Source organism: Populus nigra, chromosome 14 (genome assembly GCF_951802175.1).
Source record: "Populus nigra chromosome 14, ddPopNigr1.1, whole genome shotgun sequence".
NCBI lineage: Eukaryota > Viridiplantae > Streptophyta > Magnoliopsida > Malpighiales > Salicaceae > Populus > Populus nigra.
The window spans coordinates 14,252,944-14,265,882 of NC_084865.1; the positions used below are offsets into that span (position 1 = coordinate 14,252,944).

At 30.8% G+C, this 12,939-nt stretch overlaps 1 protein-coding gene across 1 annotated transcript; it reads right to left on the reverse strand.

Annotated features, from left to right (window-relative positions):
* Positions 1-251: 251 nt before the first annotated feature.
* Positions 252-6,886, reverse strand: LOC133672707 (phosphoenolpyruvate carboxykinase (ATP) 1-like). The gene is made up of 13 exons (XM_062093202.1): positions 6,674-6,886; positions 6,269-6,550; positions 4,991-5,166; positions 3,787-3,940; positions 3,370-3,454; positions 2,607-2,707; positions 2,068-2,366; positions 1,688-1,861; positions 1,477-1,542; positions 1,201-1,379; positions 919-1,088; positions 642-810; positions 252-538 (listed from the first exon to the last, which is right to left on the reverse strand). Exons 2-13 carry the CDS (start codon positions 6,544-6,546, stop codon positions 395-397), a joined length of 1,995 nt encoding a protein of 664 aa, XP_061949186.1. The 5' UTR covers positions 6,547-6,550; positions 6,674-6,886; the 3' UTR covers positions 252-394.
* Between the last annotated feature and the right edge of the window lie 6,053 nt (positions 6,887-12,939).

A 12,939-nucleotide genomic window follows, 5' to 3' on the forward strand; every position in this document is an offset into this window, starting at 1 on the left:
TTTCTGTGGAGACACCATTGCATTAGTCCTTGTTTTCCCTACAGGTTCCATCTTGTTGGCGTGCTTACACCATCATTAACCCGATAAAAAGCTCAAGTACAGAATATATTTGATCAAATGAGAATCAACCAACCGATTTCGTTTTGATGGTTTATGTTTATGAAGGGACATTGTGTTCTTTTTTTTGTTATTTAATCTGATACGGGGTTATGCTAATCAGCAAGCATGAACTAGAACAAAACAGAAGCTGCTGCATGTAAATACTTGATTATGATTTAACTATTGAAACAACTACATATTATCATCATCATCATCATAACAAACAATATCACACTTTTCTCAACCAAGTATTATTCGTAATACAGATATAATCTTCTTCTCGATTGAGTAGAAATTAGAAATTTGGACCGGCTGCGAGGATCTCTTCTGTGAGCTCGTTGTCCTTTCCAATCTTGTGATCAGTGAATGTCTCAAAGTTATTCTTGAACAAACCTGCCAGCTTCATCAGGGTATCCTCGTAGCCTAGCTTGTTTGACCACTGCATTTGAGAACAGCAGCATTAGAATTACATGCGAGAAACAGATTATACAAAAAAAGGGTGTAAATATTCAAGGCAGCAGGTTAAAGAGTAGAATACTAACAGTGTTCACTGGATCCAGGATTTCAGAGGGCACTCCCTCAACCTCGGTGGGGATCTCTAGCCCAAACACCTTAGTTTTCTTGTATTCTGCCTTCAAGAGACTGCCAGAATGTATGGCATCAATGATTTTCCTTGTGTATGCTAACTTGATACGGCTTCCTGAACCATAGCTGCAAAACACCAAATACATTCAAAGACTTTCTTCCCCGAGAATGGGTGACAAAATTCTGATTTACAATTCTCGGATTGTTCGTATCATTTAACAATGCCAAACATACCTTCCACCTGACCAGCCAGTGTTGACAAGCCATCCTGTTGCACCATGCTTCTGCATCTTCTCAGCCAGCATAGCTGCATATTTGGTAGGGTGCATCATTATAAATGCTGCACCAAAGCAAGCTGAGAATGTTGCCCTTGGCTCCTTCACACCCTCTTCTGTGCCAGCCACCTACATTGATTATCAAGAAATTCAATTACCAAAATGCTACAATCACTGAGCTAGCATATGTAAATCAAAATTATCGACAGGAAGAGCAGAGCATTTAGTGACTAATTATTACCAAAGCGGTATAGCCACTGATGAAATGATACATGGTCTGTGCCAAGTTCAGCTTGCTCACTGGTGGGAGTACACCAAATGCATCACATGCCAAAAGGATAACATTCTTAGGGTGCGGACCAACACATGGTATCTTCGCATTAGGAATGTACTCGATGGGGTAGGATGCTCGAGTGTTCTCTGCAAAAGTATGCAAGGGAAAACAATATAAACATCAAGATTTTTCTCACTTGAGTGTGATCAAAAGAAATGTTCGAATTCATGATCTTTCATTCACCTGTAACGGATTTATCAGCATAATCCACCACTCGAGTGTGCTCCTCGAACACCACGTTTTCCAGCACTGCCATGCACAATCAGTTGCATCAGTTCAGACGTTTAAAACATGCCAAAAAATAAGATCTTCAGGTTCAAACCAATTGATATAGATCATTTTGTATTTCCTCCTACTTAAGTTAATGGAATTTAAAGAAGATTTAGAATGCTACCAGTTCCAAACTTGATGGCATTCCAGATATCAGGCTCCTTCTCCCTTGAGAGATCAATGCATTTGGCATAGCATCCGCCTTCAATATTTGACACTCCGGTCTCAGTCCAGCAATGCTCGTCATCTCCAATTAGATATCTGTTTGGATCAGTAGACAGAGTTGTCTTCCCGGTACCTAATACAAGAATCATCAAAATTCATAGGACTCATCAATAACATAGCAAATGATAAGAAAAGGAAATGGGCATAAATACAGGCCAGATATATGCTTATTAAAACAAAGATATAAAGGGGTTAAGCATGCAAAAGGTAAGTTTTAGGCACGTATCATTTTGCAGGCATGGCACCATGTCGCGACCAGGTGACATGGTGATACTATACCTGACAGTCCAAAGAAGAGGGCAACATCTCCATCTTTTCCCATATTGCAGCCAGAATGTAAGGAGAGGATTCGACGCTTAGGCATGAGATAATGCATTACACTGAACAGACCCTTCTTCATTTCCCCGGCGTACTGTGTGCCGAGGATGACCATTTCCCTTCTAGCAAGGTTCAGATCTATACTAGTAGAGGATGTCATGTAGTGTGTATAACGATTACATGGGAACTGGCCTGCATTGTATATAGTGAAGTCCGGAGTACCGAAATCCTCCAGCTCTTCAGGAGTGGGCCGGATACACCTGCCACCCACCCAGTTATCCAATTGAACACACTTAGCTCATTACATCATGCGCATTTTTTCTTACCACTTTCCTCCATTGTACGGGAGTAATAATATTCAGCACAGCATATCATATTTAATATTTTGTCAACGATAAAAGAGACTTATCTGGCAGGCTTAGGGCTTTGTTGGGGGAGAGACAGAAACAGACAAATATATTCCTGCTAAAAACGTTAAGAAATCATCCACTTTTACTTACATGTTGTGCATGAAGAGTGAATGGTAGGCTCTGGCAGAAACAATCCGGACTTTGATTCTGTTCTCGGGGTCCCAGTTCAAGAATTGATCGTTCACAAAGACCTGAAAATTTTGAAGTCCAAACCATCAGAATTCAGCATTCAATCCCAAATTAATCTACAGGGAAAATGCAATGAACTGCACGAGGGCATGCCTGTGGCAGCCAATGGTCCACCGTACATGCATTCAAAACAAGAGTCCATGTATTGATGCATTCGTACAGCACGGTAGTCAATAATGTACAAACCCACCAATAAGGTAGGTACCGTATACTTGTGAAACACGACTTGAAAATAACTTGATATTTGACTTATAATTTAATTTCAGACAAAGTTTAAAAAAATATAAAAATTGATGCGACCAAACCCAAAATCTTAATGAATTAACTCATAATTCAATCAAAAATAATTTAATTTTTTTAAAAAAATAATATTATTATTTTAACTTTCTATATATCATTAATGACTCGTATAACGACAAAATTGCTACTCCCAAGGGATTAGAAAACTACATGGAGAAAAGGACAATAAAGATACTAAGACAAATATCGCTATCATCCGAAAAAACGTAAGAATTGCGCGCATCAAGAAGTCACAGAAACGAAGGTATAGAGTAGAGTAAAGCTTAAACAGAAACATTTATGAACAAGACACGCAAAGACATAGCCAAAAGAAAAGAAAAAAAGGACACGAAATTAAAGAAAAATAATTAAAAAAATCACGTACCTTGTCCAGAGAATTCAAGTAATCAACAGCTCTTTCTCTGTTAACCATGAAGGTGTGCTCGTCCATTTCAATGTTGGGTGAACCCCTGGGGTTAACGAAGTAAATTACTTGACGAGCAAGTAAAAACGAGGCAGAGATAAATAAATAAAAAAATTCCCCCCCCTCCTCTTGTTTTAAAAATTAATTAACTTGTTTCTTGATTTATTCTAAAACAACGTATTCTTTTGTTATCAATCTTTTTATATTAATATTATTTTTTATTTTTAACTAAAAAAATTTAAAATATATGGAAATGATGGGAAAACGACTTATTAATTACATTTTAAAACTAAAAATGATATTTATTTTATTTTATAAAACTAGCAGAGAGGAGTAATTTATTATAAACAAGGAGGTGGCCTGCTGCCAGGTACTTACTTCCCCCACCAAAGCTCTTCTCCGGTAACATCATCCTTGACAACACGTTTATCTCTCGGAGCCCGGCCAGTTTTGGCACCGGAAAGGGTAGCCAATGCACCAGTTGATGTTATGAAGGACCCTTTCTCATAGTGTATGGCCTGCTCATAAAGCTCTGCACGATATATACTTGGATGAATTAATTTATCACAGTGACAATCCACTAATTCATTTGCAAAAGAAATAAATCAACCAGTATGCTGGCTGCTCAACCAAAGAGATAAAGTTTAAGTCATCATTTGTCAGCAAGAATTCTTTAGTTGCTCGGTAAGGATAAGATTATGTTCTTCATTAATTAATCAAGTGTAATTCACTTTAAAAAATCAAGTTAATAATTTTTTTTTAGTGTTTTTAATATTTTGATGTGATGGTGTTAAATATAAAAAAATTATTTTAATTTATTTTTAAATAAAAAATATTTTGACTATAACACCACTCACACACAAACAATTTAAAATAAAAAAAAAATAAATCGAATCTTCTCCATCGTATTAGTCTCTACGAGAGTTGATGGCATGCACATAATTTTATATTTATTTTATTCACGTGTGTGTGTGTTTAGAAGTATAATAATTTAGAAGTATGATAATTTTATATTTTTTTTTCATTTTAAAAATATAATTTATTTAAAAAAAATTAAATTAATATTTTTTTAGTGTTTTTAATCGTTTTGATGTGATGATGTAAAATATAAAAAAATATTTTAATTTATTTTTAAATAAAAAAATGTTTTTACTGTAACACTACTCACACACGAACAATTTAAAAAAATAAAGCGAATCTCTTTAACCATCGTATTCGTCTGTAGAGCTGGTGGCACGATAAGGCAAAACCGACAATTATGAGAAATTTTGACTTCAGAGGTCATAATAAACCGTTCATTGTGGCTACACGTCATTGATTTCTAGAATAAGAACAGTGATGAATTTTCTACCTAATTTCCCATTAAGGTACGCAACTCATTGGCTAATGGCTACGCTCGTGTGTGTTTCCATTTATTGATAAAAAAAATATTAATAATAGTAAGCTCGAGACTAAATTAACCTTCTCAATTAATAAGAATAAATAATACTAGATATATCTTAAGAACTTTATAATCCTAAGTTGGTATGTTGTGAATTAAATTAAATTAATAGTTTTATTATTAATTCGAAGATATCATTACCGGCAGGGGAGAGGTTGTAGAGGACGTGAGTGAACTTCAAGGAGCTGTCGCTGGCGCTGATGGCGGGTTCAGCTACGTGTTGCTGGTGAACCCTTGGGCTGGTCTGGCTCTTGCTAGCAGGGTCTCCTCTCACCACCTTCGGTCCTGTTTCTCTCGTCAACGATGCCAAAGATGCACTGTCGTTCCATTGATACATAAACACAAAACAGGCATCAGTTTTCCTATACATATTAATATTTTTTTTCAGTTTAAATACAATTTTATAAAAATATTTACACTATATTGACAAACACATGGTGCTACAGATTAATTTTACACGCCTTTCCTAAAATATTTGTTTGGTATTGTCTTGTGGTTGCATTTTAAAAATAAAATAAAAAATAAAAAGTTGTAAATTTATATTTTTCTTTTTTATAACCAAATAACTTCAAAAATTGTAGTGAGAATATAAGCATTTACAGTCACAATCAACGACCTTAGCCTCTCTTTTTGTCCACGAAATTTCCTGGAAAAACCATACTCTCCACTATGCCGGTCTCGTCGTTTGATTTTTTCATTTTAAGTAAATTATAAATCAGTCCATCTAGTTTTAAGAAACGAATTTTAGATTTATTTTTGGTTTTTTAATAGAAAAAAAAAATAAAAAAAAAACTATGGAAAGATTAACAATGAGAAACAAATTTGGGTCAGAATAACATCAAATTATATGTGTTAAACCCTGACTAAGGACATGCTAATTAGGCTTTAAAACTAAAAGACTATTATTATTTTTTTATATAAAACTACAAAAACGAACCTTTAGGAAAACTCGCATTTCGTACAGGGGCATTTAAGTAATTAACTGTCTGTTTACAGCTGCATCCGATTCCCGTTCCTTGGAACGTTTTCAAGGGTTGCAAAATCCAAGCCCTTTCCTTTCTTTCACCATCACCACCATCAGATTTTATGATATCAGAAGGCAATCCCCTTCTGGACCCCACTTACCGTGTTCATCTATTTATATACTATTCTTCCGTTGAAATTGTTTTACTTTTTTATTAATATAAAAAATACTTATATTTTTATATCATTTCAGGAGTTTATTGATACGTAAAAAGATTAAAATTTACATTTCCTGTTTTATAAAAAGAGATTCTTTATAAAAATAAAGAATCTGAGGTCCTCCTGGCCTATAAAATTAAATTTATATTTTTTTAGCTCAAGAATGATGAAAAGGGGATAATTATTTTTATAATGATATAGCGTGCGTAGAGGCTATGGACCAAAAAAATAAATAACCTGATGGACTGGAGCTGCTGTTTCTGGCGTTCTTCTTCGGAGAGAGCAGCAAAGGTACCCTGAATCCCTTTAATGGGAGTAGTGGGCGCTGATTTCTTCTTTTGAAGAGAGTGGAGCTCGTCAATTGTCTGGGCCTTCACGGTTGGTGCGCTCATATCATGGCAGACATCATGATGCTTGTCACTTGTGGTGATACTTGGCAGGAGTCCCTTCGGTTTTCTTGCCGTTGCAGCTCCGTTCCCATTCATCGCCATCTCTCCTTTCCCGTTTGCTGCCATCTCTCTATCATTAATTATCAAGACAATTAGAACACCATTAAAACGATGAAGGACATGGAAACCCTTGCAGCGAGCATGATACAATGGAAAATCTAAAGATTTCTAGCGAGGAAATCAAAGAACTTACCAGATAAAAAAGCCTAAAGGAGCTGGAAATGAAGTTAATTATAGAAGACCATCAACTAGAGGATTTTTTCGGAGAAAGAAAAGATAGCAGAAGTGATGATATAATGGAGGAACCGAGGGGTCCTTTTATAGTGTTCATGGCCACCTTGTTAACCGGAGTTCAACCGGATATATCGATAACCATGGTTAGATTTTATCCCGAGAAATGAGTCAGACTCCAGAAATGGAGAGCAGATCCTTTAATAAATTTAAAAAACAAATAAACCGTGAGTCAAGAAAACCACTCGAACGAACGTAATCTTGTGGAACCCACGCCAATACTGGCTCCTTGGGTTTTCTTGCCAACCTAGTAATAAAAAAAAATAAAAAAAAAACTGGCTTCAAGAAGAATATTTTGTAAATTTAATGGAAACAGAATACAATACCCCTGGATTGATGGTCTTCGTAAAAAGAATTTGTAGATGAATATTTATTATATATAGATGTAATTACTTTTTAGTGTCGTCCGCGTTACATACGTGTGAACTGTGAACTTTTTTATTTTTAAAAAAATAGTATTTCGCTTAATGTAAATTAACGAATAATGAATAATATTAAGGAAAAAACACGACAGGTTCTTTTTGAAAGATAAATGATTAATATTTTATGGTATTTATGTTCGACCATTAAGCTTGGTTTTCAAGTTTTTCTTTTCAAATGAGTTTATGTCTACTTATATTTTCTTACAAGATTCTTAAAATGCATTTGAAGATTTGTTATTTGTTTTTTTTTTCTTAATTATTTTTTATATTTTTTTCCTGAAATACTTTTTATAATTTTTTGTTAGAAAGCTATCATATTTATATTTTTTTCTTAAAAATTACTTTGCAGCAATTTTTATTATGTACTTTCTTGATTCATTTTTTTTTGGATTTTTTTCCTATAAAACTTTTTTATAATCTTTAGTTAAAAAATTATCATTGTATAGTTTTTTTCTATTTAATTGCTATGATTCTTATAAGATATTTAGAGCGCCTCTTTATGTTGTTAATGATCATTAAGCTTTTTATTTTAAAAATAACATTTAAAAATATGAAGAATTAATTACGTTTTCTACTACTTAATTTTACCATGGAATGTAATCAAGATTTACAATAAGGTAATATAAAAAAAAATTGCAATTATAAAGTATTTTACAAGTGAGAGAAATTGGACATTTCAAAAAATTATTATGAAGGATTTTAAGAAAAATAAAAAAGAGAAGGAAAAATCTGTCCATTGGTGATTTTTAAGTGCACGAAGAGGGTAACACAGGCAGCGTAATTAAATACAAAGTTTTTTATAAAAAAAAAATAAACTATATACAAGTGAACTTGTTCGTTTTAAAATATTAGCGTAGAACTTAATTATTAGTAACTTGTCTTTAAAAAATGTGAACGTAAATGTATTTTTCGGAAAATAATCTGTGGACCCTGCCTCCGACGAAAGTATTGAGTCAATTACCTCTTATAGACGAAGGAAGATTTGTCATGGAGGTGGAACCCAGGGTTGCATGTCCCATTCACCTTTGTGATAACAATTTTTAATTAAAAATTTATGAAAATAATATTTTTTTAGAATTTTTTATTTTTAATATTAATATATTAAAATCATTAAAAAAATACCTAAAATACATTAATTTTATCTTTTAAAATGAAAAATTAAATTAGTGTTAATATCATGATTGTGTGAGAATGCCAAAATCACTCATCTAGATTATAGTTGCCAAATGCTTATTTGAGAGTGTGGTTGCAGCTAGTTTTTAAAATATTTTGTGTACTAAAATATATTAAAATTATTTTTTTTATTTTTTAAAAATTATTTTTTAGATTAGTAAATCAAAACGATTCAAAATACACAAAAGAATTAATTTTTAACAAAAAAAATTAAATTTTTAAAAAATACAATTTGCATTATGTTTCCAAACAATATCTTATACGTGGGCATGATTACCGAATTAACTTGTATAAAAATACCATCTACTAGATCCATGTCTAGTAAAATTCACTTATTCATTGCATGAGATTTTTTAAAAAATGAGTATTATAGAAAATTAGCGTTACTCGTTGTAAATCATCGTTATCAATCAATCTGAAAAATAGCATCATAAATTTTAATTCTCCATCGTATTGTTTTCTTAAATTAAAAAAAAAGAATATCAAAGAGATTTTAAGGCAACAAGTGTTTTTTCTAGACAGAGAAGAGTGGGTATTTAGGCTACTGTTTTTTTTAATTTAAAACCAGTTTTTTAAAAAATAATTAAAATAGTGATATTAAATTTCATGTCCAGAATTTAAAATTGATCAGATAGTTATAAAATTGAAATATTATTTTTAATATTTTATAATATTATTTATTTAACTATGTTGGAGAATTAAAATTATGATGATGCTAAATTTTGAAGTTATTTCTTTAATTTTCAAATTAATTTTATAAAATATTAAAAATAATTAATTAGGTTGAAGATTTTTAAAACTAAAATATAGTTTAATATTATCTTTTTAAAATTAAAACGCAAACTGATTCTCAAGTATTTATCTTTTTTCGCGTGTTTAGCCATAATTTAATTGTCGTAATTAACAGTTAATGGAGCAACCTAAAGCAAAACAAACTTTTGACTGGTAACGTTACCCGTTCTAACAGGAATCAAACTCGAGCTACTTGTGTCAATGTTTGACAGCTTCTACATCATCGCATTCGTATCAACCGCTCATCGTCCAAACCAGGAATTTAATTGCGGCAACCGAATCTAGTGCGCCACGTTAGGGTGTCTCTGGTATTACGCAAGCATTATTTTTAAAAGTATTTTTTTAATATATTAAAATATTTTTTTATTTTTTAAAATTTATTTTTGATATTAAATTATTAAAAAATATATAAATAATTTTTTTTAAAAAAAAACAATCCACCCATAATCTCAAATATTATCCATAATGACCACGCCATCGTGGGAAGAAGTAAAATTGAACATATAAAATCATGAGAAGTGTAGTTTAATTAGTTAGACTCTATATTTATTTTCAAGAAATCACTAGTTCAAGTGTCATAAATTTCAGAGTCGCTTGAGGTTTACGTGGTCGTTGATTTAAGGGATTCGTGGGATTAGTCGAAATATATATATGCTAGCACAAAGATCCTTAATTACAAAATAAAAATTAACATATCACCATAGAGATCAAGTCAATATTTCTTTTAAAAAAATTATCTTTAAAAACTTTGTTAAATATTTTTATTACTATATATTATCAAGTAAGCAACATGATGATTTACTTAAGATCTTAAACAATTCTAGTAGATATATTCTCACTTTTAAATGTATTCATGATACGTTGATGGTAAAGAAAAAAAGAATCAATCAAGAGTTATATTATTTTTACCGAATTAACTTGTATAAAAATACCATCTACGTACTAGATCCATGTGTAGTAAAATTCACTTATTCATTGCATGAGATTTTTTTTAAAAAATGAGTATTATAAAAAATCAGCGTTACTCATCATTAATCATTCTTCTCAATCAATATAAAAAATAGCATCATAAATTTTAATTATCCATCATATTGTTTTCTTAAATTTTTTAAAAAAAGAATATCAAAGAGATTTTAAGGCTACTGGTGTTTTTTCTAGACAGATAAGAATGGGTATTTAGGCTACTGTTTTTTTAATTTAAAACCAGCTTTTTAAAAAATAATTAAAATCCTGCTATTAAATTTTATGCTCAAAATTAAACGTTAACTCTATACAAACAAATTAAAATTGATCAGATATTTATAACATTGAAATATTATTTTTAATATTTTACAAGCTTACTTGTTTAACCATGTTGGAGAATTAAAATTATGATGCAAAATTTCGAGGTTATTTATTTAATTTTCAAAATTAAAATTAATTTTATAAAATATTAAAAATAATTAACTAGGTTGAAGATATTTAAAACTAAAATATAGTTTAGTATTATCTTTTTTAAATTAAAACGCAAATTGATTCTCAAGTATTTATCTTTTTTCGCATGTTTAGCCATAATTAATAATTAATGGAGCAACCTAATGCAAAACAAACTTTTGACTAGTTTAACATTAAAACAAGTTCTTACAGGAATCAAACTGCTACTTGTGTCAATGTTTGACAGCTTCTACATCATCGCATTCGTATCAAACGTTAATCGTCCAACAGGAATTTAATTGCGGCAACCGAATCTGTTGCCACGTTATAGTGTGGTTGGTATAACATTTTTTTAAAGTATGTTTTATTTTAAAATATGTTTAAAAAATTAAAATTTGTTTAATTTAGTTTTTATATATGCAACAATTTTAAATTAACAAAAAACAATTTTTTTTAAAAAAACAATCCACCCATAATCTTATATATTATTTATAATCATGAGTTGTGTAGCTCAACTGGTTAAATTTTAAATTTAATTTTTAGATATTATTGTTTTGAGTGTTATAAATTTTAAAATTATTGAAGATTTATATAGTATAAAATTATATATTACCATAGAGTTAGAGGTCACATAGAGGTCACGGTCAATTTTTTAATGTTTAATTTTAGTAAAAGGTAGGTAAGCCTAGCGGTAAAGTTGGAACTTCTCTTGCCTGAACGTCAGAGATTTACTACGCTTGACTTCTGGGATGATTACCTATTCAACCATGGATACAAGTCACCCAGTCAATGAACTCGTGCAAGGTCTTAAGTCATGGGTCAGGTGAATAAAGATCCGAGTTTATTGATTTTTTATAGTGAAAAGTTGTTGTATTGGATGATTTAAAAAATTAAACAATTAAGTTTGTTCATGTCAATTAAATTTAAATTAAATCAAGTTTAATAATTATAATTTTAAGTGATGAGTTGTGTCGCTGAATCCAAGGGATTGCAAAGCCTATAATATAAAAAAACAGGTTAATTAACCATTTAATAAGTCAACTAGTTATAAGAATTTAAGATTAAAAAATTTATTTTTTCTGTGATCTCATGTTTAAGCTATATGATTGCTAATATAATAATTATTGAATATTTATATAATTATAAATTTTAAAATTTATAAAATTAATTCACACATGTATAAACTTACTTGAAAATCCATATAAATAAATATAAAAAAAGTGGTCAGCTTCATTCATCGTCATGGATTTTCAAATCTTAGACCAGAGCACCATGGATGGAAAAGGACTACTGACTGCAGAAACCACGTGAAAGGAAGCTTCGCCGTTTTTTTTTTATGAAAAAAAGGAACACCTTTCCAGAATGCGCTCGGTAATTGGTAAATTGGAGAGGTGTGTAATTGAAGCAGGCAGCAGGGAGGTATATCTGGTAGAGGCTCAACCAATGCCTTTATATCTCGGGGAGGATGGGTGAGATATGGTATGGCCACAGATTTGTCTGGTTCGGGGGGAGGTGGTCCTGGGCGCGCTTTGATTTCTTGGGAAAATAAACGCAAAAGGATGACGGTTATCAGGGAGTTCCAAGCACAGAGGACATTGAAAAATACGCTGTCGGAAAACTTACTAAAATAGCTCAACATTGACGAGTGTGATTTTATTGTTTATATAAATAGTGAAATAATTATTTTTTTTTAAAATTTTCTCTCTCATGCCTTATTTGTTTGTCTTACAGTAGTTTTATCTTAAAAAATAATTTTTATAGAAAGTATATTTTTTTATGTTTTACAATTTTATAAAAAATAAATTAGAAAATATATATTTAATGAAAAAAATCTAGAAAATCATTAATCAATGCTATAATTTTTTTAAATTTTATCAAACATGTATAAAATATTAGATATAATTATCCGACCACTTACTATAAAAAAATATAAAAAGTTTAATGGTGGGAAAAAATTTACTATATCATATATTTATATATAATGCATTTTATAAAATGTAACTATGAATATAATATTATAGATTTTTTTTTTGTTTTTGGATTCGAGGAAACCCCGCCTTCCGGAAAGCGTACTTTGTGGGTCTAGGTGAGTGAGTAAAATCTCGACTGTCTCAGACTCTTACAAGAGGTGCACACCCTGACTCGAACTCGAGACCTGCTGTGTAGATCTTAAGCCCTTTACTACCACGCTACACCTCTTGGGACCTATAATATTATAGACGTATAACCTTATTAAATATTTTTGAGTTAGATGTATTAATATAATTTTTTCAATTTAAAAATCTTGTTAAATATTTTTTAAGTTGAATCTATTAATGTGTTTATTCTTGTAATGAAAAATAAGTTGTAAATTATTTTATCGTATTTG

Coding starts and splice junctions, on each gene's coding strand:
- LOC133672707 (XM_062093202.1), bottom strand. CDS start 6,546: ATGGCAGCAAACGGGAAAGGAGAGATGGCGATGAATGGGAACGGAGCT. Junction 811..918: donor ACTGGCTGGTCAGGTGGAAG/GTATGTTTGGCA, acceptor GGTGTTTTGCAG/CTATGGTTCAGGAAGCCGTA. Junction 539..641: donor TCCTGGATCCAGTGAACACT/GTTAGTATTCTA, acceptor TCTCAAATGCAG/TGGTCAAACAAGCTAGGCTA.